We start from the raw sequence: 25,266 nt of genomic DNA, 5'->3' as shown, positions 1-25,266 counted from the left end.
TGGTGGAGAATTCTTTTGATTTGAGTTTGGATCAGCGTATTTGCACTTATTGTTTGAAAAAATTAAATGAAAATAGAATGCCTGCAAGAGCAGTTTATAATAATCTTCAGTTGATAGATATTCCTTCTGAATTGATGGATCTAAATACTTATGAATCTATTTTGATTCAATGTGTCCATCCTTTTCAGGCTATTGTACGCATGGAGCCTAAGACAGGGAAATTGCCTCCATCAGATTTACTGAGAGGATTAAAGGGAAGAGTTGTTTATTTGCCTCTAGATGTAAAGAAAAATATTAATACAATTGGTGTAGAAAGAGTAGAAGAAGATCCTTTAGTTATTCTAGTTAATGGGGTTCCAACAAAGAGTAAGAAAATTTGGCAAGATTTAGTGGATGTTAAAAAAGTCAAGAAGGCAACGTTGTATTTAGTTAAAAACAATGAGTACTACAAACATGTAAGTGTTGGAGTAGAGGAAACAGCTACAGAAGAAGATAGTGATTCTTCAGTTGGTCAAATTGAAAAAGTTGATGTGTCTAGAACTGAAGAAATATATGAACATTATACTGTTCATCCTTTGCATTCCAAAGAAGTAATGGGAAATGCAATTGACTTGTTTCAAATGAAGGCAGCAAAAGGAAGTCCCATTAGTGTATGGGAAGAAAGTTTGGAAGCTCGTTGTTTTCCACAATTATTTCCAACAGGTTGTGGTGGACGATATGATGATCGACCAGTTCAAATTCCTGCAGCTGAATACCGGACTCTAAGATTATATGCAGAAGATCCAAGGTTTCGTCAATGCATTCCATATTTATTTCATCTACTGTTTGAAAGTGATTTGTCTGGGCTTTCTTATGCAGTTAATCATATATTAAAAAGTGGACCTCATTTGCAAAATGTATGTGCAAGGGACTTTATGGAGAAAGTTAATCTGCAAGACAGTATTTTGGAATCTCAGCTAATCAATCTCATGGCATGTCAACGTGGAACCAACGAGTATTGGTTTCGTCGTCATGGAGAATTGAAATGTATGCTAAGAAACTTAGGAACTCCTACATGGTTCCTCACTCTTAGCTGTGCTGAGTATGCATGGGACGATTTACTTCAATTTCTACGAGAGGCAAATGAAAACATACCAAATATAGAATTGAAAACACCAGGAGAACTGTGTTCTTTAGATCCAGTGAATGTTTGCAGATATTTTAATCATAGATTTGAAGCTATGATGTCTTTTATTACCAACAAAAAAAATCCTCCCCTTGGAGAGGTTTTGGATTTCTTTTGGAGGAAGGAATATCAAGCGAGAGGTGCTCCTCATATACATATGTTGTTGTGGATTAAAGATGCACCCAAATTTGGATCAGATTCAGATGAAACAGTGATGAGTTTCATTGAAGAGTATTCAACATGTGCTGTTCCAAAATCTACTGAAGAAAACAATTTAAGGCAACAAGTTTTACGTTTTCAATCTCATCGTTGTGGAAAGTACTGTCGTCGAAAATTTAAAAACAAGGAAAAGTACTACACGAAATGTCGTTTTGCATTTCCTCGACCAGTGATTTCTAAAGGAAGAGTAAATAATTTGATGTCATCTCTACGACATACTGTGACGAGAAAATCTCCCAAAAACACATATAATTTGAAAAGAAATGAAGAATCTAAGTACATCAACGATTACAACCCAGTGATTTTGTCCATGTGGAATGCTAACATGGATATTCAGTTCGTTGCTGACAACTCTATTGCTGTGGCTCGATATGTGACATCTTACATCACCAAAAAAGAAAAGACAGAACTGAAGGAAATGTGGGAGGACATTTCACATGAAAAGAGTCTAAGCAAGAAATTATACAGTTTCAGTCTGAAGATGTTGTCGCATCGAGAAATTGGAGCATATGAATGTTCTGATCGGTTATCATCAGCAAGTCTCTATGCCAAATCAAGAACAATCATTTGGGTGAGTCTTGGTCTTGCTGCAACACGAAACCGAGTTTTGAAATCTGTACAAGAAATTGAATATTTGGCGGAAAAAGAACCAAACAGTACAGATATTTTGAAGACAAATATGTTGGATACATACTATCCAAATAGAAGTACTCACCTTGAGAACACATGTTTGTATGAAGTTCTTCAAAACTACAGTTATAAGAGGAACATCACAGAAGATATCAATAATGGAAAATATGCACTCATTGGCTATGAAGGATGTCTAGTGAAGCAGAAAAAAGGCCATTTGATTAATCATCGAAAATTGAGTTGTGAAGTTCCAGACAAAAGAGAATTTTACTATTTAGCTCTTTTGCAACTCTTTAAGCCATGGCGTACAGAAGAGGAACTACTTGGAGATTTTCTCTGTTATGAAGACTCTTTTAATGCAACTAAGGATACCATAGAATGTCCTATTTTTCTAAATTATCTGCAAATGTTGAATGAAGAAATGGAGCAAGAAACCACAATTGCTGAAGAGATAGCTAGAAACAGTTCTCAAGATAGTCAGAGTTCTACTTCATTGAGCCAGGATCCACTAGGAGGACCAATTATCCAAAATGAAGCTGCCACTGCCATGGATGAGGTGGAAAGAGCTATGGAACAAGCTCAAGAGGATGGAGTTAACTTAGAAGATTTGGTAACGCAACTAAACATTGAGCAGAAAAAGATATATGATGAAGTCACAGAGCAGATTGAACATGGATTCAGACATGAGAAAAAAGAGTGCTCATGTATATTATTTGACCCTGTCCGACTGTATGTAAGTGGAGAAGCGGGGACAGGAAAAAGTTTTCTAATTAAAGCCGTTGCAAGTTATCTGCAGAAAAGGACTGATTCACCACTGTCTTGTGTTGTAACTGCTCCAACTGGTCTGGCAGCACATAACATTAAAGGGATTACTCTACATCGTTTATTGATGCTGCCAGTTGAACATGATAATAAATTGCATTACAACAAGCTATCTGGAGATGCGTGTTCTGAAGTTTCAAGAGTCTTGAAGAAAATGAAACTTCTTATCATAGATGAAGTAAGCATGGTCTCAAATCTAATGCTTGCTTTTGTGCATTTGAGAATGCAAGAAATTCTTAAAACAGACTATGATGTGTTATTTGGAGGAAAACACATTATTGTTTTTGGAGATCTATTGCAGTTGACTCCAGTAAAAGGACAACCAGTGTTTAAAATGCTCACGCATGAAGATACCAGGAAGTCCCTTGGAAGCATTGGAAATGTTAATATATGGCTAAATTTTAAATATGCTGAACTGCTTCAAAATATGCGACAGGCCAAGGATGAAGATTATAAAAATATTCTACAAGATGTAAGAATTGGAAAAATGACTGAGAAAGGGAAAAAAGCTTTGCATAGTCGATTAATTTCAAATTTGTATGCAAATGAAAACATTCTTCCAGAGAATATTTTTAAAAAAATGACTGAGAAGAAATCTGGGATATGTTTGATGCCAACTCTGCAAGAATGTTCCATCTTCAATCAAAAAATGTTAGACTTAGAAAATGAAGAGATTGTGAAACTGGAAGCAATAGATAAAATAGAGCATATGGGTGCAACAATTGTTTTGTCAGAAAATTTGAAAACTAAATTGCATTCATTGGAGAAAAGTATTTCAAAAACAGCTGGTTTTGAAAAGACTCTGAATGTGTGTTTAAATTGTCGTATCATTTTGAGAAGGAATTTAAATGTTGAAAGCGGTCTGGTAAATGGAGCAATGGGTTATGTTGTTGATTTTGTGAATTACAGAAATAGAGATGGAATTGAATTTTTAAAAATAAAATTTGATGGCATTGAACAAGTACAACAAATAAGTCGTTGTTCTGCTAGATTTTTACTTGTAAAAGACTTATATGTTCGCCGAAAACAGTTTCCTGTTTGTTTGGCGTATGCAGTGACAATTCATAAATCTCAAGGTTTAAGTGTAGATAGTGCATTGGTGAACATTGGAAGATCTGTGTTTAAAGAGGGTATGGCATATGTGGCATTATCTCGAGTCAGAACTTTATCAGGATTGTACTTGATTGCGTGTGATGAGACAAAGATTTCTGCCGATCTAGATTGTGTTAAAGAATACAATAGGTTAAGAAGAGAGTATGCTCCACATTTGCCTCAATATCCTCTGTTTGAAAAACGTGTGGTAGGCCGAAAAAGAAGAAATGAGGATAATTGTAGTGAGGTAGTTGCAAAAAGACAAAAAGTAGAGAAAACTGTAATTGAAAACAGGAAGAAAAAGAATTGTGGAGAAAATGTTGTTGGATTTCAGTTTGAAAACAGTTCTGGTGTCAACTGCTATGCTAATGTAGTGGTTAATGTTGTTTTTTTTCTTAAAAGTTTACAAGAACAGATTGTTGAAAATCGGGATCAAAGATTGTGTGGTTTATTGAATTCTGTGTTTCAGAAATGTAGCAGTGTTACAGCACAAATAGAAAGTGTAACAGAAATTCGAAATATTTTAGATTTGTGTTCTGGTCAAGATAAATTTTCACAGAACATTCAGCAGGATTGTCAGGAATTTTTAATGTATATGTTTGGTGTTTTGGAAGATGAAGGTGTAGATGTAGATAATCTTTTCAGTCTTTCTTATCAATGGCAGCATGACTGCCACAATTGTAGTTTATCAAGTACTACTACAATAGACACTGAAAGATTTATATATTTGACTTTACCAGACTGTAATTCAGTGTCTTTTAAAAATCTAGTTAAAGCAGCAGATCATAATATGGTGTGTACCCAATGTAACTGTACAATGCTGTCCACATTATTTATACAAAGGTATGGGCAGTATATTATTTTAGTTTTCCAACGATGTAGACCTGATGGAACTAAATTGACAACTTCTATCAAAAATTTTGTGGCTTCTCAGTTATCAATTTCTGGAAGGACCTTTACAACTGAAGCTATTATTTATCATGATGGATCTTCGACCACCTCAGGACATTATACATGCTACTTAAAATCTGAAAATGGATGGAGTTACTGCAATGATTCTCATTTAACTTATAAACAACGTTTGCCTTATGACTCTACAAATTCTTATCTAGTGTTTTTAAAACCAAAGTTTTAGTAAAGGGAATTGGCCTTTGAAGACGGGAATAGTTAATAAAAGTTAGTTAGTTAGTTAGTTAATCTAATATTTGAAATTATTTATCTCATGTAGATACTTTAAGTGGATCTCAAAGTAAAAAATACTGATATATCTGACACAAATTGGCCGTGAGGAAAATGTAAGATATGATGTTGTTAGAAGTTGATGAAATCGAAGTTATAGAGCACAGCAGACTTTTTTTCACCAAAAGGACCTTCACTATCTGCAATCTCATGTAGATACTTTAAGTGGATCTCAAAGTAAAAAATACTGATATATCTGACACAAATTGGCCGTGAGGAAAGTGTAACATATGATGTTGTTAGATCTTTTTTCATAGGAAGTCGATGAAATGGAAGTTATAGAGCACAGCAGACTTTTTTCCACCAAAAGGACCTTCACTATCTGCAATTTGGTCTCACGGAAAAGTAAGTGAATCAAAGATTAGTGTACTTATATGAGATGTATGTTTGAATGGGTTTTTTTAAACACAATCTTTTAGATTGTGTTTTTTTTTTCCCGCTGTTATATGATGAAGACTTTGATCTCACTAATTTAAGTGAAATTCAATATATTCTGAGAACAGCAAAAATAAATAATGTAACATATTGTAGAAGTTATTGTGTAGTTTGCATTGTGTAATTTATATTGTGTTCACATTGTCTTATACTCATTTTCTTTTTCACCCTTATTTACCTCTCTTTACTAATTTACACTCTTTTTTCATCGCTGTTTCTTTAGTGCACTTCATTCACAACTTCTTAATCTAATAGGAACTGTCTGCATTTCCTCTGTTCCTTCCACCACTTTTTATCTTTTTCATATTCTCACAGTACCACTGCTTTAGTTTCCTAACCCTCTCTTTCTTTTTCTCCTTTTTTTTTCTTTCGCATCCATTGTACTGTAGTTCACTTAGTTCTTCCTTTTGTCTTTCTGTGTACTTACTCTCTCACTCCTGTTTTATCCATCGTTCTATACTAACTTCATTCCTTTCATCCCTTCACTCTGTTACTTTACTTCACTCACTCTCAATCATCTTCTATTCCTCTTTTTTATTTATAGTTTCTCAATCAGACTTCTCTCCTTTTCACTCATTTTTCTTTTATTTTCTTATCTTTACTGATTTTGATTTGATATCTTACATTCTTTTAGTATCTTATTTACCTTTAGGAATTTGTTCTCTTTCTATTTCTTTTTCCTTTTTTTTTCTCTTTCTACATTACTTTCTTTCTGTTTTTGTATCCTTCACTATTGCATCATTTCTTAGTAAACTTTTGTAGATTTTTAAACCTCATGAACTGTTGTTTCTATTTTATTATATATTTTTAAGAAATTATAACGTGTTTTTTCTTTTATCTTTCATAGATACAAGTTTGCATTGATTATATGGTAAGTGTGTTTACAAAATCTTTTTTGTTATCACCTTTTGTTTTATTTTCACTATTTTTCTGTCACCCTACCGCACCCCTATTTCCTTACTTTGCTTCCCTCACTTATTCTTTTGTTCCATGTTTACTTCCGACCACATTCAATTTCTTTCAGTACTTCTGCCTATGCACACTCCTTCACTTACCTTTTTTACTGGTTCACTTAGTCCCTTTGTGACAGTCCTTCTTTTACTCTCTCTCTTCTTTGTCTCTATTACTCCCCATGTGTTACCCTTATTCACTTACATGTACCCTCTTTCACCCCTCTTTACTTATATTCACTGATATTTACTTGCCCTCAATCACTGCTATTCTTTTCCTCTGATTCCGTCACTACCTGACATTCCCATACTTAACTGTCCTTCCTTTTACTTTCAACATCCATTTACAATCTCCCTTAACCTCTGCTTTAGTCTTCTTCCTATTTCTTCTTTCTTTTGCTCCCTTATTCATTTTTCTTTTCTCAGTTACTTCCTTTTACACTTTTTATCTGTCTTACTATCTATTACACAGTCCCTCCTTCATTTTTTTTTTCTTTTTTTTTTGTTAGTGCGCTGACGGTACGCGCACCGGTGCGCGCACCGAAAGCGAAATATAAAAAAAATATTTTAAATTAAAAATATTATCTCAATATACATTATAGTGTTCATTTTTACAAAAACATACTTTAGCAATTCACTAAAAAACACATAGGTATGAGTATGAATAAAAAGTTAGGAATTAGCATTAAAAAAACCTATGAAATTCACTGAAAAAACCATAGGTTTCACACCAGTTATAGTTAGGAATTAGCATTTAAAAAAACTATGAAATTCACTGAAAAAACCAAAGGTTTCACACCAGTTATAGTTAGGAATTAGCATTTAAAAAACCTATGAAATTCACTGAAAAAACCATAGGTTTCACACCAGTTATAGTTAGGAATTAGCATTTAAAAAACCTATTAAATTCACTGAAAAAACCATAGGTTTCACACCAGTTATAGTTAGCTGGAAATTTTACTGATATAAAACCATTGAAATTCCCACGTTATAGTTAGTCGGACTCACTATAACTTGCGCGTGCAATGCACTGCTGATGACATCACATATTACATCACTCATGACATGGTCAGTGACATCACTCATGACACCATCCTTGTGACATAGTGACAGACCTCCTTTCACTATAATGTAACCCTTGAGACACATATTCAAAAATAGAAACTGAAATTTTTTAAAAAATGGACATACCTATATCAGTTACAACAAGCAATTCTGTACTTCTACTATCTATATACACATCCACTCATTCACCAACAGTTCTATATAGTCACTCATACATATACTCACTGATCATATGAAGTGATACACCTATACATCCTGTTACACACCGACAGTCATCCAAAAGTTACTCACACACATATTCACACGTGCAAATAAACTATTGGACATCCATTTATTTGAATATAGAGTTATACACACACTTCCACCTTACTTCTATTTAAAATTACACATATTTATTCTCTTAAACAATCACTTATAGAAACACATACTTATTTAAACAGGAACTCTTACAATCTCTTACTCTCACATATACTCACTTATATACATCAATATTCATATATACTAGATTAAAACATATGTAGTTACTGATAAAGACACTAGTGAGACAGTCATTCACTCACTAACAAACACATATAGACACTCATCCACCCATACAGTCCTGTACATATGCTGTCTTCAAAACACATACAAACAAAGAGTCAGTCACTCATGCATCTATGTGCTAAGTAATACCTCCACCAAACCATATAGACACTCATACTGATACTACTAAAAATATCAAATAACCCATATACATACGCATGTAGCTACTTATCAACACATGTAGCCACTTATACATAAAGTGAAACACTAATATATGTATTTAAATATTTAAACATAACTCACTAATATTTATTTTTCAGAAAGACACATATTCACTGGATGGTGTCATCAGTGATGTCATGAGTGATGTCACTGACCATGTCATGAGTGATGTAATATGTGATGTCATCAGCAGTGCATTGCACGCGCAAGTTATAGTGAGTCCGACTAACTATAACGTGGGAATTTCAATGGTTTTATATCAGTAAAATTTCCAGCTAACTATAACTGGTGTGAAACCTATGGTTTTTTCAGTGAATTTAATAGGTTTTTTAAATGCTAATTCCTAACTATAACTGGTGTGAAACCTATGGTTTTTTCAGTGAATATATATATATATATTAACTACTGGCTATCGCCAGTAGGTATATATAGTTAGGATTTTTTCCCTATGGCATTTTTGAAAATTCTATGTCTAATAACATTGGCGTTTGTGGACGGAATCGGCTGAAATTTTCAGGAAAATGGCACATTTTGTTTCTGAGCAGCCCCTGAAAATTTGGTGGGGTTTCGTCAAGGGGGGGCCGAGAAAAAAGGGGGGTCCCAAAACGCGTTTTTCCCATTCATTTTTCCATAGGGCGGTTGGACTCACTTTTAGCTCGAACGGCTGAATGGATTTGCACGAAACTTGGCAAAATTGTAGGGACTGTTAGCCCGATGTGCCTTTGCTAGGTCTCAATATATGTGCTCCAGTAGTTTTTGAGAAATTAACGTTCAAAACAAGATATATATCTGTAACAGCGCTCCGGGCAGCGATCCGGTCCGCTTACTTTTCGCGAAACGGAACTTTGCGCGCAGAAAGCTGATTGGCTCTCCGGTGTCTGTCAACATTCTAAACAGTCCGGAGCGGCCGCCATCTTATCTCTCGGTAGGATCGAGAGAGAAGAAGAGGTGAAAAACGAAGGGGGAATTTATTGAAAGGGGGCTAAGGTATACCCCTCTTGACCCCCTAGGAATGTTGTTGGGGTTATTAAAGGGTCCCGTGGGGAAAATAAAAAAAAAATGATTTTTCACGGTAGAAGCGCTTCACGGGCCGTAAACTGGTAGCGAAACGGGAATTCGCCATTTTGTGCTTCGTTAATTAAATTACTAGGTATAAGGGGGTGCGGGAGACGTATCCTAATCCCCTATGTTTCCTGAGGGTGGCTGAGGAGGCTCATATATGTTGATACATCTCTTCCAGCGGCTGTGCGTGAGCTTTTTTTTTTTTGCTGCGTGACAGTCCGGAGCGGCCGCCATATTATCTCTCGGTAGGATCGAGAGAGAAGAAGAGGTGAAAAACGAAAGGGGAATTTAATGAAAGGGGGCAAGGTATCCCCCTCTTGACCCCCTAGGAATGTTGTTGGGGTTATTAAAGGGTCCCGTGGGGAAAATAAAAAAAAAATGATTTTTCACGGTAGAAGCGCTTCACGGGCCGCGAACTGGGCCGCAAACTGGTAGCGAAACGGGAATTCGCCATTTTGTGCTTCGTTAATTAAATTACTAGGTATAAGGGGGTGCGGGAGACATATCCTAATCCCCTATGTTTCCTGAGGGTGGCTGAGGAGGCTCATATATGTTGATACATCTCTTCCAGCGGCTGCGCCATCTTGCCTTTTTTCCAATGCCACAATTTTGTCGTGCACGGCAGCCATTTTAGATGCCAGGCTGGTCCCAGGCTATCACCTACCCCTGCGGATGTAGTTTATGGCCCCAGCTGTAGAGAATTCAGACATGCCAACCCTCCCGATTCAGGCGTGAGACTACTGATTTCAGTGCTAGTCTCCCGCCTCCCGATTTCTGCAAGCAAAAACCCGGGGGCATATTACGAACAACTAGCGATAATTTTTGTCTCTAACTTGTTTAGAGACAAAAATTATCACCGCACATCGGCGATTTTTACCGCAGATAAACTTTGCTATTATCGCAGAAAAGTCAGCGATATTCATGTATTATCGAGCAAATGCTCTTAGCCATGTTATCCACCTCCCATTGGATAACATGGCTAAGAACTGCTCAGGGCAGGTGTTAGATTTTGGAGATATTCGCGCTTAGCGCGAATATCTCCAAAAGTTGGTAATAGGAGATAGCGATGTTAGGGACTGTTTCCAGTCGCTAACATCTTGGCACGCCACTTTGCATGTCATTAGTGATAAGTATCACTGACATGCAAAGCGGGGCCCAAGATGGTCGCTATCTCCTTTTAGCTGTCACTAACTGGTGTTAGCGACAGCTTGGTAATAGGGAGATAATTTTATCTCCGCTTTCATGGCTTTTAAAGCCAAAAAAGCGGAGATAAACCCCCTTGATAATATGCCCCACGATTCCTTGGGGGTTTCAGCTGACAGGGCTTGGTATTGTGTTACATGGTAATTTTTCCAGGAAACGTCAGAGGGTCGATGCAGGGGTTCTAGAAGAGGTGATAAACCATTTAAGCCTCATGAACAAGCGCATGGTCTTTTAAAGATTTGTGAAGTACTCGGGGCGGCGGTGTGTGTGTGCCCTCTTTCAGGAGCGGGCGGGGGGGGCACTGCCAGCAACTTGCCAGGCCAGGCAGTGTTCAACACGTGCGTCACCCTTTCTCTGCCTGCTATTGCGCTCCATGCTTCGGAAAGGTAAGAAAAAGAACGTGCATTTGAGTTTGAAATGTCCGATCCTGCAGCAGCACACTTCCAAAGCCCACACATGACAGTAACCCGATTCAAGGCCCCATTCACCCGTTTAAAAAAAAATAGATAACACTCCAACAAAGTAAGATTATAAAACTTTATTAACTTTTAACTATAATGAACGGAACAAAAACTGTAAAAACATTTAAACATTTTTCACCCAAAAAAGCAACAATGGTCAGAAGCTGTCTTTTGTGCGAATAGTCCCAAGGCAGCACAACGTGCAGAGTTTTGGACGGCACCCAGGTGATGTCGCCTGGGTGCCGCACTGGTTTTGGGATCCTACAATGCTGCTCCGAAAATTGGCGTGGGGCGTCCCGGGTGGTGCGGGGGGAGGCCTCGTCAGTAGCGGTCTGTTGTGCGAATAGTCCCAAGGCAGCAGAACGCGCTGAGATGTTGATGGCACCCAGGTGATGTCCAGTAAACTGCCGCACTGGTTTTGGTATCCTACAATGCTGCTCCGAAAATTGGCGTGCGGCGGCCCGGGGGGGGGGGGGGGCGTGGGGGAGGCGGCGTGAACGGGCCTCCCCAGGTGGCGGCCATCCAGCTGAGTTGCGCCCACTCTTGCGGCTACAGCGTCTCGCTCACCATGTTGTTGAGTTGCTCCCACTCTTGCAGTGCAGCGATAGGCGGCTGCAACATGACTCTTAAAATGGCGGACGGCTCTTCGGTTTTGGGCCTGGTCCACTGAAATGGCCCTGGGACACCTTGGAACTCGGACGCTTGCCTGCTAGGGCTTGGGCTCCATTCTCGAAAAGCGTCCCCTCAGCCGTGAAGATTCTACAAAAGTCTTGGGGGCCCCTGACTCCCGCAGGCTTCCGGTGGGGAGCGGCTGCCATGATTGCTCGTGGAATGACCACGACGGAGCCACGAGATGGTGGTGCTCTCATGCTGACGCCAGCTTCAGTCTGAATGATCCAGAAACAAGGTGGGGCTTTCATCGTTTGGGAAAAAAAAATGTTCTAAACCAATGAAAAGTGTTATTTTTAGGTCATATGACCAAACCTTCCATCTTTAGGAAACCAAAAGTAAAATGAACCAATGAAAAGTTTTATAAACAAGTCACATGACCTGTTCTGCGGCATAGGGCTACAAAAAGCGTAGAAAATCCGTTGGCACGTGAGGCGGCGTCAGTAGCGGACCGATGTGCGAATAGGCCGAAGGCAGCACAACGCGTCGAGATCCGGATGGCACCGAGGTGGTGTCCAGCAAATTGCCGCACTGGTGTGGCCATCCTACAATGCTGCGCCGAAAGACGGCGTGTCCAGCTGAGTTGCGGTCACTCTTGCGGTACAGTGACTCGAACGCGCCGAGATCCGGATGGCACCGAGGTGGTGTCCAGCAAATTGCCGCACTGGTGTGGCCATCCTACAATGCTGCGCCGAAAGACGGCGTGTCCAGCTGAGTTGCGGTCACTCTTGCGGTACAGTGACTCGAACGCGCCGAGATCCGGATGGCACCGAGGTGGTGTCCAGCAAGTTGCCGCACTGGTGTGGCCATCCTACAATGCTGCGCCGAAAGTCGGTGTGGGGTGCCCCGTTGGCTTATGAGGTGATGTCAGTAGTGGACCGATGTGTGAATAGGTCGGAACCAGCACAAGGCGCCAAGATCCGAATGGCAAGTCCTGGATGTTGAGTGCCATAGTTGAGAGTTCTGAGCAGTGCTTGTAAGACTGTCTGAAGCTTATTTGCACCTGATGCAGCTTCACTATTGCCCTGGTGTGGCCAAAGGTCGCACATGACATAGGCGGTCGGCTCCCGAGGTCCGGCGGAACTTTTTGCCTTTTCCTTTCTGCTTCTTTTCCTACAATCCGTTTCATCTGAAGACACGACCAGGTCCCTGAATGTGTGCAGGGGGACGCTATTGATTGAATGAAAATGGCGGCTTGACACAAAGCTGACTCAAGCGTTGCTGTTGATGCTATACAGACAAAAATTGGTTTTCAATTTGTACATTCTTCAGGATTTTTTTTCCATCCAAGTCTGATTGAGAGTTTGTAGAAAAATGGCTTCAGATTTTCCACATACTACTCTTCAACATTCTTCCTAAATGTAACAATGTGAAACTCACTAGGAGAACGGCTGTTTCTGTTTCCTTTCAAAATGCTGCCAACAATATTTTCTGAATGGAAGACACCATCTTGTAGCATAAAGGGCCGAAAGGGGTTCTGGTCTGGCCGATGGTTGGTGGAGACATTTTGACAATATCTTGGACCTGCCCGGACTCGCCCAAAATGGCGCCGGTATAAATGGGACTCGTAACTCCTTGCCCGCAAATGTATATCTAGAAAATGTTATTGTAAGTGGCCCTGTCTTATTTTAATTACAAAATGTACGTCCACCGATTCCGCAACTGTTAGACACCTTAGTTCTTGCAACCTAATGGCCCGCTCGTTACGTTCCTCTACAGTGTAAATGTCTCCTCATCATATACGATTTCAGTTTGCTCCGTGGCCGGCCCACGTGGTTATAGGCCCGTATTTGTATACTGACATTTTCACAATAAAGGTTTTTAAAACAAAACACGGTAGTAGTATTTACATTGGTAAAGTTTTTACTTTTAGTCACTGTTTTCGAATCAGTAAAAGGCAAGTGAAATAAAGCAGTCCAATTACATGACGGATAAAAGGTATAATATGTAGGAACGCAGTAAAGATAAATGGTCAAGGGCAGTTGTGTTTTCCACTCCTGCAACATAAAGTGATCGATAAGAATCTGATAATCAGGCGTATTGGCGACTAAGACAGCAGGCCGAGTATCTTTTACTCAACGGCTCCGTCATGGAACGAAGAAACGCCCTTTTTCTCGAAAAAGGAATATATTTTACTTGCAGGACAGTTGTACATTTTCCGGGAAAGTACATTAGCCTGGAATATTATAACATATGTTTTAAAAAAAATAATGTTCGAAAACAATAAAAAGCGTAATTTTTAGGTCATATGACCAAGCTTTTCATTATTAAAATAACAAAAGTAAAATGAACCAATGAAAAGTTTTATTAACAAGTCACATGACCTGTTATGCTTACGTTACGCGCTGTGCGCCGCGCCTCGGATCACTTCCGGGTGCGCTAACGCGGCGTGTCATATAACGCATTACGCGACAACGTAGGTCAAGAATATAGTCAAAATGTCTCCACCAACCAGCGTTCGGAACACAACCCCTTTCAGTAGTCCAAAAAGTTCTGTTAAATGACAACAGAGGGGACAGGCAACAAGAACCATCAGTCAAAGAGGGGAGGGCAAGTTCTTCTCTTCCGGGTCATGTTGGGGCGCTACCGGAACTGATCGAATTGGTAGTCTACAGTGTTTCTGGATGTTTTAGACTAAAGCTGGCGTCAGCATGAGAGCACTTCCATCTCGTAGCTCCGTCGTGGCCATTCCACGAGCAGACATGGCAGCCGCTCCCCACCAGAAGCCTGCGGGAGTCGGAGGCCCCCAAGACTTTTGTAGAATCTTCACGGCTGAGGGGACGCTTTCGAGAATGGGACCCAAGCCCTAGCAGACAAGCATCCGAGTTCAAAGGTGTCCCAGGGCCATTTTAGTGGACCAGGCCCAAAACCGAAGAGCCGGCCGCCATTTTGAGAGTCCTGTGGCAGCCGCCTATCGCTGCACCGCAAGAGCGGGAGCAACTCAACTACATGATGAGCGAGTCGCTGTAGTCGCAAGAGCGGGCGGTAAACAGCTGAATGGCGGAAGAGGCACAGTGTAGCAAAAGCGGGCGGAATGGCAACTGAAACGGTAAAGGGGCGCCCCACTACAGCTTGTCTTCAGGTCAAACGGATTGTGGGACAAGGTCCAGAATTGAAGAGTCATCAAAAGGCAAAAAGTTCCGCCGGACCCCGGGAGCCGGCCGCCTATGTCGGGGGCGATCTCAGGCTATACCAGTGCTATAAGACTTGGGGAGGGTGTCGGAGCCAAGCGTCTTCTCCGAGTCCGTGCCATCACACCGTCCCTCGGGGGCCTCCGTCAAGCGGTTTAGGGAGGTACCATATAACATTGTTTTCAAATGCAGTCAGGTCCACAAACGACCCTCACTTACTTTGAGAATAGTGAAGCTGCAGTAGGTGGAAATAAGCTTCAGACAGTCTTACAAGCACTGCTTTTGTAAACATTTTTTGTTTTTTTTGTATTTTTGCACAGTTTTATATATTTTTTTTGTTTTTGATGGAGGGGAAACAACAAAGCACAGGCATTGAAAAAGGCTCAAACTCAGAACTCTGAACTATGGCACCCAACATCCAGGAGCTTGCCATCCGGATCTTGGAGCCTTGTGCTGTTTTCGACCTATTCACACATCGGTCCACTACTGACATCATCTTATAAACCAACGTTATGTAAATAGTTTTTTAATAAAATGTTTTACCCTGTTTCTTTGCTGGTGTGTTGTCTATATTTTTAATATTTGCATAGGGTTTGTCGTTATTTTGTGCGGGATGGGTGATGGAGCCGAGCTGTCTTGCAGCCCTCATGGTGTGGAGCTCAGTTCATCTCACTATTTTCGTATTTCTCATGAAGGGTTGTTTATAATATTTCTATTTTAGCGAGGTCAAAAAAAGATCCAATTAGTGGCGTACTGATTTTGCTCGATTACTTTTATTTTTTTACACGATTTTTCCCGATCTGCAAAGACTAAACAGAGTATTGCGACTTTGTGCTTGTTTGTAAATAGAGAATGATCCAAAGAGAACCAATTCTAAAACAGTAAATGCTTGGATAACAATCAATCAAATGGAGAGACAAGCAGGCACGATGGATTACAACGGGGGCAAAGGCCTGCGTTAACTACCGTTCACTATCTGCAAAGAGAGAGTACTACTAAGAGAAAAGAGGGGAGGGGGGGGGCAGCGTTCAAAGCACATCAGCGTGCATAAATACGAAAATGTTTTTATCTATCACGTACTTGACATTTTAAAGCTTTTCATATTTGCTATTAAAAAACCAATGAAATTCACAGAAAAAACCATAGGTTATAGTGGATATATAGTTAGGAATTTGCACTTACAAAACCTTGAAAATTCAATGAAAAAACCATTGGTTTTAGGCCATATATAGTTAGGGATTTGCATTTACAAAACCTTATTTTACTCGCATAAAACCATTGAAATTCCATATATAGTTATAAGCGCTAACTATATATCGCGCACCCGCAATCCACTGCTGATGATGTCACATATTACATCATTCATGACATGGTTAGTGACATCACTGATGACATCACTGATGACAACATCCAGTGACTGTATGTTTCTGTAAAGTTAAAATATGTCTTACATATTGAAGAATGAGTGGATGTATAAGTGTCTGGATGAAGGATTTAGTAGGTGCATGACTGACTGTATGAGTGAGTGATTAAATGTGTCTCACTGAGTGCATGGGTTAGTGACTAAACTGGCTTAATTTGTGCATCATTATGTCTGTTGTTCTGTAAACTGCTGCATGTGTTGATCAGTAGCTATATGAGTAACTGTATGGGTTATTCATTGGTTGTCCAAGTATTTGTATGGGATACTGAGTGTGTGTGTGGGTGGCTGGGAGGTGTATGACTCTGTGCATAGATGTGTGAGCAGTTGATTCACTAGATGTATGGTTTCAAAAGTGCATGTGGAAACAGCTGTATGGGCGGTTGACTGTGTGCATGAGTGTATTGGTGAGTGAATGGATATCTCAGTGCTACATGTCAAAGTAAGTACATATGTAAAACACAGTACATGTGAGAGTTGACATATATAAATAACTGTGCATAAGAGCCAGTGAATGTGTGAGTGGCTGTATGGATCATTGTGAACTTGTATCAGGGATTGTATAATAGAGTAAATATGTGTTAGTATATGTTTGAATAAGTAAAGTTTGTATAACTGTATAGTTGAGGAAATGGAGGTGTGATTGATTCTTTGCATGACTGACTAGGTGTGTGAGTAACTCTATGGATGAGTGACAGTCTGTGAGTGTCTGTTTACACTGATTGTATCTAAGGTTATATTAGAGTCTGAAGAGGTTCATCGTATTATCACATGAATGATATCATCAGTGATGTTATCAGTCATGTCAAATGAGATGTCATCAGTGATGTCATTTGAGATGTCATCAGTGATGTCATTTGAGATGTCATCAGTGATGTCATCAGTGATGTCACTAACCATGTCATGAATGATGTAATATGTGACATCATCAGCAGTGGATTGCGGGTGCGCGATATATAGTTAGCGCTTATAACTATATATGGAATTTCAATGGTTTTATGCGAGTAAAATAAGGTTTTGTAAATGCAAATCCCTAACTATATATGGCCTAAAACCAATGGTTTTTTCATTGAATATATATATATATATATCAGAAGCAAAATGCCCTAAGCATTCACCAAAGCACTTCAGCAGTGCACCGACCATCCAGCCTTCGTTTTGAAGCATTCCTTCCTGCTTTTCCTATAATCAGTTTGCCTGACGCGTTTCAGGGTCAGAGACCCCGTCTTCAGAGGCTGCAAAGAAAGACGCACAGAAATCGCTTCACTTATGTTTCCGGCTGTTTTTAATCAACAGGCCCCACAGTGGGCGTGTGCTGAGTGCATCGTCACTGGCATTATCTCGGACTTGTAGTCCATGAAGCGAGAGTCATTAATACTTTAAGTAAGTCAATGTGTTCATTCTTTTAAAATTGTGCTTGTCATTAGGGTACCTTGAGTAGGTCGTATCACATTTTGGAATGCTGTCTTTCTTGTGGTGCACTGTGCCCTGGAATCGATGTGTAGTAACAGATTCGGGCCTCGAACTGCTGGATAGCACTTTCCTTCCACCAGACGATGGTGACTTTGGTCACAGATGGGACGCCGTGCAAGATAATCAGAAGCAAAATGCCCTAAGCATTCACCAAAGCACTTCAACAGTGCACCGACCATCCAGCCTACGTTTTGAAACATTCCTTCCTGCTTTACCTATTATCAGTTTGCCTGGCGCGTTTCAGGGTCATATATATATATATATATATATATATATATATATATATATATATATATAGTGCAAGTTACGTTCTTCATTATAAAAAATCTCCTATCATTGTTAAGGAGAAGATATGTGGTGTTGGTTTTCTCATGTATATGTGTTAAGTAGAGTATAGAACAATCTGACATCAATAGAATGCGAGATTGTTATGAAGATTTTATTGCTAAACAATTGACTCTTGGCCCCTAGTGTAGCAGGCGGGTTAATCTCGGAAAAATTTACCAAATGTTAAATGTCCTTAGTATCAGATCTCTTTACTTCATTAACCCACACCCTGGGAGAAATATTTTAGGGAATTAGGCCATTACTTTATTGTTTTTTTAAAACAAGACCCCAGCTTAGTAGTATAATTTTGAAAGACAAAAAAGTGTGCTTAGTGGTTGCATATACATAATTGTCACTGGGCAAACTTTCCTTGCCTCTTGAGGAGCTGCTGTGTTGGTGTTCTCCTTTGAAGATACATAGGTCTCCACCAAGCAGGTGTAAATCTCTAAATATTGTGGGCAGTCATCCACCATGGTGGTGGATGATATAACTGCCTCTACACTGGCTGGATGGCAGGATGCCCATCAAACTTTGAATAACCTCTTTTTTTGTCCCCAAATTCAGAATGAGGCCGATAGAGCCCAAGAGTACTTTAGGATGCTGCCAGACATTTCTTCATGTCCTGTCAAATTATTATCAGCTCTGTTAACAAATGTAATGATTTGAAAGCATATCACTCATTCACTATTCTATTATTTACAGGAACCCCAGTGGTGATAAAGTAGTTGAGGGGCTAGTCTATAACATTGATAAAAAAACTTGAAATAACAAATAATTACCTGTTCTGTTAACAAATGCAATTCATTTTAAATATATCACTGTTCTATTTACAGAAACCCCAATGGTGATGGATTAGCTGAGTGGCCAATGTATGCTGCTGATGAACAATATCTTCAAATAAGCCTACAGCAGAAGACAGGAAAACAGCTCAAACAACATAGAATGGCGTTCTGGAGCAAGACACTGCCTGAAAAAATTAATGCAATTAAGGCACTAAAGAAAGAGCGTGAAGAGTTATGATGAGAAACACAGATAGGAATGGTGCTTGTAATGCAATTAAATAATGAAAATTAATTATTTTAAAAGTATTGTTAGGCTACTACTTATTTTGGAAATGTTTAATGTATAGACTGATTAGGTGAAAAATTTGTTTTAGGGGCCTTCCCACTGGAATATTAATTAGGCCTTCTGTCTGATTAAAGGCAGAACACCAAATTAGATACAGCAGATTCGAATCACAAGGAACTAACCATGTCAGCTCAAAACATTCTGATCATCCCTACTAAAGTTGCTAACATACAAAATATTAATAACAGCTTTATAAGGGTACCCCTTGATTTCTTAGTTAAGTTGATTTGTAAATTTAACTATAAAGTCACATCAATTTTGTTTATACTCAAGACACCCTTTTATGTACTTACTTTCCTTCGCCAATGGACTTAGTCCATGGTCTTTACTTTTAACTTATGGGAATATAACCCTAGATTTTAGAGTAAACGGATGAATAAAATATCTATGCATTTGTTTCTCACTGATGTTGGGATCAGCTAAAACACATGCACATTAAACCAAAAATTGATAAAACAATACATCCTTCTTTTGAATTTCATTGAACATGTGTGAGTGTGTGCAATGGGTAGATGATGCATTGTGGTTTATCTACATGTATCGTGTAATGAGTTCATTAATACATCTGTGTCATACTGCACAGGTTTCTTATCCGCACTTACAAATGGGAAGACTGTTTAATTTAATGGAAGAACGCCAAACAATGATGGTAAGTTCAGGGCTTCTGGAATAATTAAGTCAAGATGCTTAAGTTGTCTTGTGTTTAGATTTTTTTGAAAGGGAGCAGCTACTAATACTGCAAAACTGCATTGTGTACCTCTGTATAAATGCCCCTGCAACAAAACCAATGTTTCTGCAATTGATGCAACTAGCAAAAAACACAGTTGATGGACAGAATGCAGAACAATGTCTTACATTCACCCCAGTACAAAGATCTGGGCCTACATCCATCGTTTTTTTGCACTCCACACCACCCTAGGTCAAACAATGGCTATATGCAAATCATACCACACAAAAGAGCAGATCAAGTCAAGGAAAGTATGTGCCTACAACAGTACCCGTGCGGTACTGGTGGTGAATGCGTGAAGCAAGGCTGCCAAAAGTATAAGCTATAGGTGATGGAAGGCTGAAACAATTCCCATCAGACCACCCATGTGGTGGAGTTTACGTCACGTGGGAACTGTTGATCATGCCATCCCTGGTCCGCCCACATGGTGTCAGTGCGGAAGTGGATGTCGAAAGTGATGATCATAATCTACATCTACAAATGATGTGAGTGAAAAAAGTGCAGTGCTCAAATAATAAAATTGACTAACAGGACTACAGGAGACGTTTAAACATAAGTCCTGGTGTCAAGGATTAAAAACACGCTGGGTAGTAAGACTACCCTCTAGCGCTGTGCAGTTGGGTCGACATGTTTCAGCCATTGGGGTATCTAACCCGGCTTTCTTCAGGACCGATTGAAAAAAATAGCTACTGCAACTACATCTAAAGTGTATTAGTAAAGAATACAAACATGTACTAAAGAAGTTACATATATACCAGAAGAATTCAAGCATGTACTAAAGAAGTTACATAAATACCAGGACTTTAAATACTTAAATGTCCACTGGAAGGAAAGGAATGATTCTTCTTCCTAACAAAAAAAGCAAAAAGACAGTATGTCAGACAACGCCGCGTTCCACATACACCCACCAATCGCACAAACACAGGGACCGTGCAGGCACACATGCATGAATAATTTGCATTCTGCATTTATAAAGAGCATACTAGCTCGATCACACTGAGGCATTTCCTCACGGTGATACTCACCCAGCTTTGTGTTAGGCATGGGCGGAAAATCCGTTCCGCTCGCGGATTTTGCGGATTTTCGGGAAATCCGCAATCCGCGAGATTTGCGAATTTCCCGCAAAATCCGCAAATCCGCGAGCAGCGGATTTTGCTCGCACTGCTCGCACTGTTCGCGTGAGTTCGCGCCCCGCGAATAAGTGCAAAATTGCAGAAATACGATCTTAGCAAAACTGAAAGTAACTACTTACCAGGTTCAAAAGTTCAGGCTCATCATTAGTAGCCATTTCCTGGAGTGCTTCCTGAGGGGCCCCTCCAGAGTTCAGTTGCCAGTTGAAACTATTATGTGACCCTGCTCTGAACCTCAGAATAGTTACACATATGCCACAAAGGTCCTGAATTACAGCTAAGGGAGACAAGCAGGAGCCAGGCTGGAAGTTAAAATCCATTAATCAGCCCCTAATTCATTATTGTCAGTTGGGGCAGGGCAGGTGTTGTAACTAATTTTGCAACAATGAAAGCACTTAGCAAGTGCAAAAGATCACTAATCAGGGCGCACTAAGGAAGCAGGTGCCAGCTAAAAAAATATTCTGTGACACATGAATCAGCCCCAAATTAATTCAGGTCACTTGAGGCAGGGAAGGTGTGCTTTGCTTTGCCGAAAATAATGTACACTGGACAACCAGAGGGTGTGGTGATGAAACAGAGGGTGGCATGGGTGGGCCAGAGGGTGGCATGAGTAGTCAGAGAGTGGCAGTGGTGACAGAGAGTGGCAGTGATGAAGAAGAGTGTCCCAAACAGGCTGGACACGTAGAAACAACAAGTTCGCGAAACTTGCGACCCGACAGGTAAGTTCGCAATTTGCGAAAGTGTACAAAACCCTCGCGAACTGGCAGAAACACGGGCGAACACAAAAAAAAAAAATCCGCAAATTCGCGGGAATTCGCGGATTTTGCGGATTGCGAATCCGCAAATCCGCAAAATTCGCGAACGCGAGATCCGCAAAATTCGCTCATGCTTGCTTTGTGTGGGTGATGACCTCACCTCACCCGGCAACCGCTCGGGGGAATGTGGCCCCGCTCTATAGTGTAAAAATAAAAGAAACAGTAAGCACACAACTTTACCGTGCTTAGACCAAATGGCTTTACACTGAAACCCAACAAACGTGTGGTAGTAGCCCCACCGTCATAACAGACACCAACTTAATCCCAGATTTACAGAGTGCGCATTGGAATCGCACAATTAACAATGTTTTACTACATAAAAGCACTGTCCTGGCCCTGCTAGGTGCCTCAGAACAACTCACTTTGGAAAGGTAGTTGCAAAGTTTCTGATAAACAGTTAGAAAAATCCTATCAGAAATCTTTTGTCCTTACTCCCATACATAGAATGAGACCTATCAACACCCATAGCTGATAAGCAAACAAGGCGTTGAGGTAATGGTGGGGTATCCTAACCCACACCCATGCATAGATACCAAAAGACTTTTTATCGTTGTCAATTGCTTAAAGGGTAATCTATCCACCCTAACACACAGTAGTAAGGATGAGGGGCCATATTGGCTCCCTTCAGTCTGGCCGTGAAATCGAAGTGAAAGCCCGGCGAGTCTCACCTGTCCGTCGGTGCCCCGGCTCTGAAGACGAGCGGAAGTGGAGGTAAGTTACAAAAACGCCCTTCCTCCTTAAGTAGCCTCCAAGCAAACATTAACAGATCCCTCGTTCTTTGACGAATTAGCTCGATCGCGGGAGAGCCGCGAAAGGAACCGCTGATTGGTTGCGCACGCTTAGAGAGTTGCCACACACTGTTCTCTCGCGCATGCGCATTCCTCTTTACTCACAGGAGCCCCGAGTGAGCATTTCAACACCCTCGGGATAAGAGGATTACTTCTCGGTGAGCAAATAACTGTGTGGGTTAAAAACTCCAGACTCAGAAAAATAATCTCGCTCGATTTGAGCAACAATAAGGACGGGATCGCCTGCCCTTAAGGGAGACACTGCTCCTCAAACATTAAACCGGTTGAACTCATCAATCCGGAAATACCCATGTGTGACACCGCAGTATATGCAAATCAGCCTTGACCCTGTGCCTCATGGGAACAGTCCAGCCCGAACTACCAAGCCATGTCTTTCCTAGACCGTAATCAAGCATCCAAGGACCGGTTTCTGGCTATCAGCCTTCTTCAGCCTGGATAGCTTGACTCCAGTGATGTGGACTGCCTGGGACTCACGTCTGAGCATACCCAGCCCACTTGGGGTGAAAATTGCAAAAAACACAGTTGATGGACAGAATGCAGAACAATGTCTTACATTCACCCCAGTACAAAGATCTGGGCCTAAATCCATCGTTTTTTTGCAATGTGGTGTTAATTCCGAACCCACACAGGGGTTCTAATACGTATCACCATTGATCTGAAAATGCAGTTTCTTTCGCTTCTACGTTCCGGTCCTTTCACCAAACTGTACAAACTGGAGAGTGCGTGCCGTACACGGTCTGCGGTCTGCTAGGATGAATACTATTGCTGTACTCTGCATTTCATATAAGATAAGGACTTAAATTTGGTGCATTTTCAGATCAACCATGATACGTATTAGAACCCCTGTGTGGGTTGGAATTAACACCACATTGAAAAATTATATACTTGGACAGAAAAGCCCTGAGGAAGTCGCGGGATCAAACCCTGTAGCTACGAAACACGTGTTGGTTGTGGCCGAGAATACCAGAATAAAGCGTGAACAAAGGAACAGAAAAAAGAATTGTGTATATTCTGTTATTGTATTATTGTATTTACTTATCACTAAGAGGGAAACCGCAAATTGACTTGAAACGTGTGCTAGGGAGTAGAGGTTTTCCAACATAGGCTGTGAATGGGGATGGGAATGCCATTGGACAGATGCTGAACCAACCTGCAAGTATGGTGTGATACAGATGTGCCCAATGGCTGTGTTACTGTGATATACTGCCAAGTCCATGTGGAGTTGATGTGTTTCAGTAGCCTCCACAGAGTGCATCACAGTAGGGTGCAGCTTTCAGACCCTATATCTTAACCCAGGTCAGTTCTGAAAGTTTAGTTAGTCACTCGGGATGTGGACAGTGAGCAGGATAGACTAAATAATTCCTTTCTCATATTTTGGTCTGTGATTGTGCTAATGGTCAGCAGTGTAAGTTACTAGACGTGGTTGTGTCATTGTTCCTAAGCTGAAACTGAACTTGACAAATTAGTTGTTGGAACTTTTCCAGCGATATGAGAATTTTTGCATTACCTAGCATGGTTAGGGTACTCAAACACTTTCTTCAGACCTGAGCAGTGTACACTCTGATCCAGAGTTACCAAGTAGCCCTACTGGGACTCCCCAATTCCTGATTCAGGGTGCTTAAAATGATGTGGCTTAAATGTTTGAGGGTTTCTCACTCTTGCTTATTCTGATACCTTTCCTCTTGTCGGCAACTGTCCCTACTATTTTCTGTTTGATGGGTTCTGTAGGTGGTGTGCTCAGTGTTTCTTCAGTGGTACAAAAGACTATTGTGGTTTGTGAGATAATATAGAGAATACGTCACAAACAAAGGCTAGCATTGTGAGCGACTGTGAAGTGAGAATCAACTTTGTTTGGCTGATAGGCTTCAGTTTAGACCATGTGTATTTCCACATTGCGGGTCTCTGGTCTTCATTAAAATCAGGTTGTCTCGCAAGTGTCATGTGTTGTACTTTTTGACAATTATTTTTCACCCTTATCATAAAGACCTTATCTATTTGGCCTGAGTGTGTAATGCAGCAATTTATTATGTTGTGGTATTAGCCATGATTTATGAGCCTTTTACCATTATAGGCACAGTAATACAGCAGTGGATTGGTAAAATACTATTCAAGCCAACCTAGAATTAATAAAAGCAACTCCTGACACACGCTTTGCTCTAGTTTGAGCTCTTCAGAGAGATATAGCTTTGACAAGGAGTGGTAAAAGGCTTTTGTAATTATTCAGCTCAGCTTGGATGGCACTGTGCTTAACCTTTACTTGAAGGCTTTGCTGTAAAAATTACAAATGGCTTTGTCCCCACAATAGGAAATCATAAAAACAACCAAAAGAGGGCCTACAACTATAACTGAAGCGCATGAAGCTCCAGGTCAGAGTTCTCCTGGGGTCATAAACACTATGGGACAAAGTGAGCTACCCAAATGGATAGGGTCCTAGGGCCTCCAACGGCTCACGAAGGAGGACTGTGTGATCCTTCCAATGTTTTTTAAATATTGGCCTCTGGGGATGCGGTCCTTTTCAGCCTCCCCCTCTTTTTTTAAAATCTATTTGGC

General features: G+C 40.3%; 1 protein-coding gene across 3 annotated transcripts in view; it reads left to right on the top strand.

Moving 5' to 3' along the window:
• LOC147677778 (fatty acyl-CoA hydrolase precursor, medium chain-like) overlaps positions 1–19,696 on the top strand; it is a 356,692-nt gene extending 336,996 nt beyond the window's left edge. For all 3 annotated transcript variants that reach the window (XM_086945437.1, XM_086945438.1, XM_086945436.1), the window contains one exon: positions 18,941–19,696. In XM_086945437.1, the coding sequence (XP_086801563.1) occupies positions 18,941–19,127 (187 nt within the window). In that variant the 3' untranslated portion in view covers positions 19,128–19,696. The remainder of the gene's footprint in view (positions 1–18,940) is intronic.
• Positions 19,697–25,266: the final 5,570 nt, after the last annotated feature.

Source organism: Lissotriton vulgaris, chromosome 12 (assembly GCF_964263255.1).
Source record: "Lissotriton vulgaris chromosome 12, aLisVul1.2, whole genome shotgun sequence".
Taxonomy (NCBI): domain Eukaryota; kingdom Metazoa; phylum Chordata; class Amphibia; order Caudata; family Salamandridae; genus Lissotriton; species Lissotriton vulgaris.
Note: the sequence above shows the minus strand (reverse complement) of the source record. Positions and strands in the feature narration are given on the sequence as shown.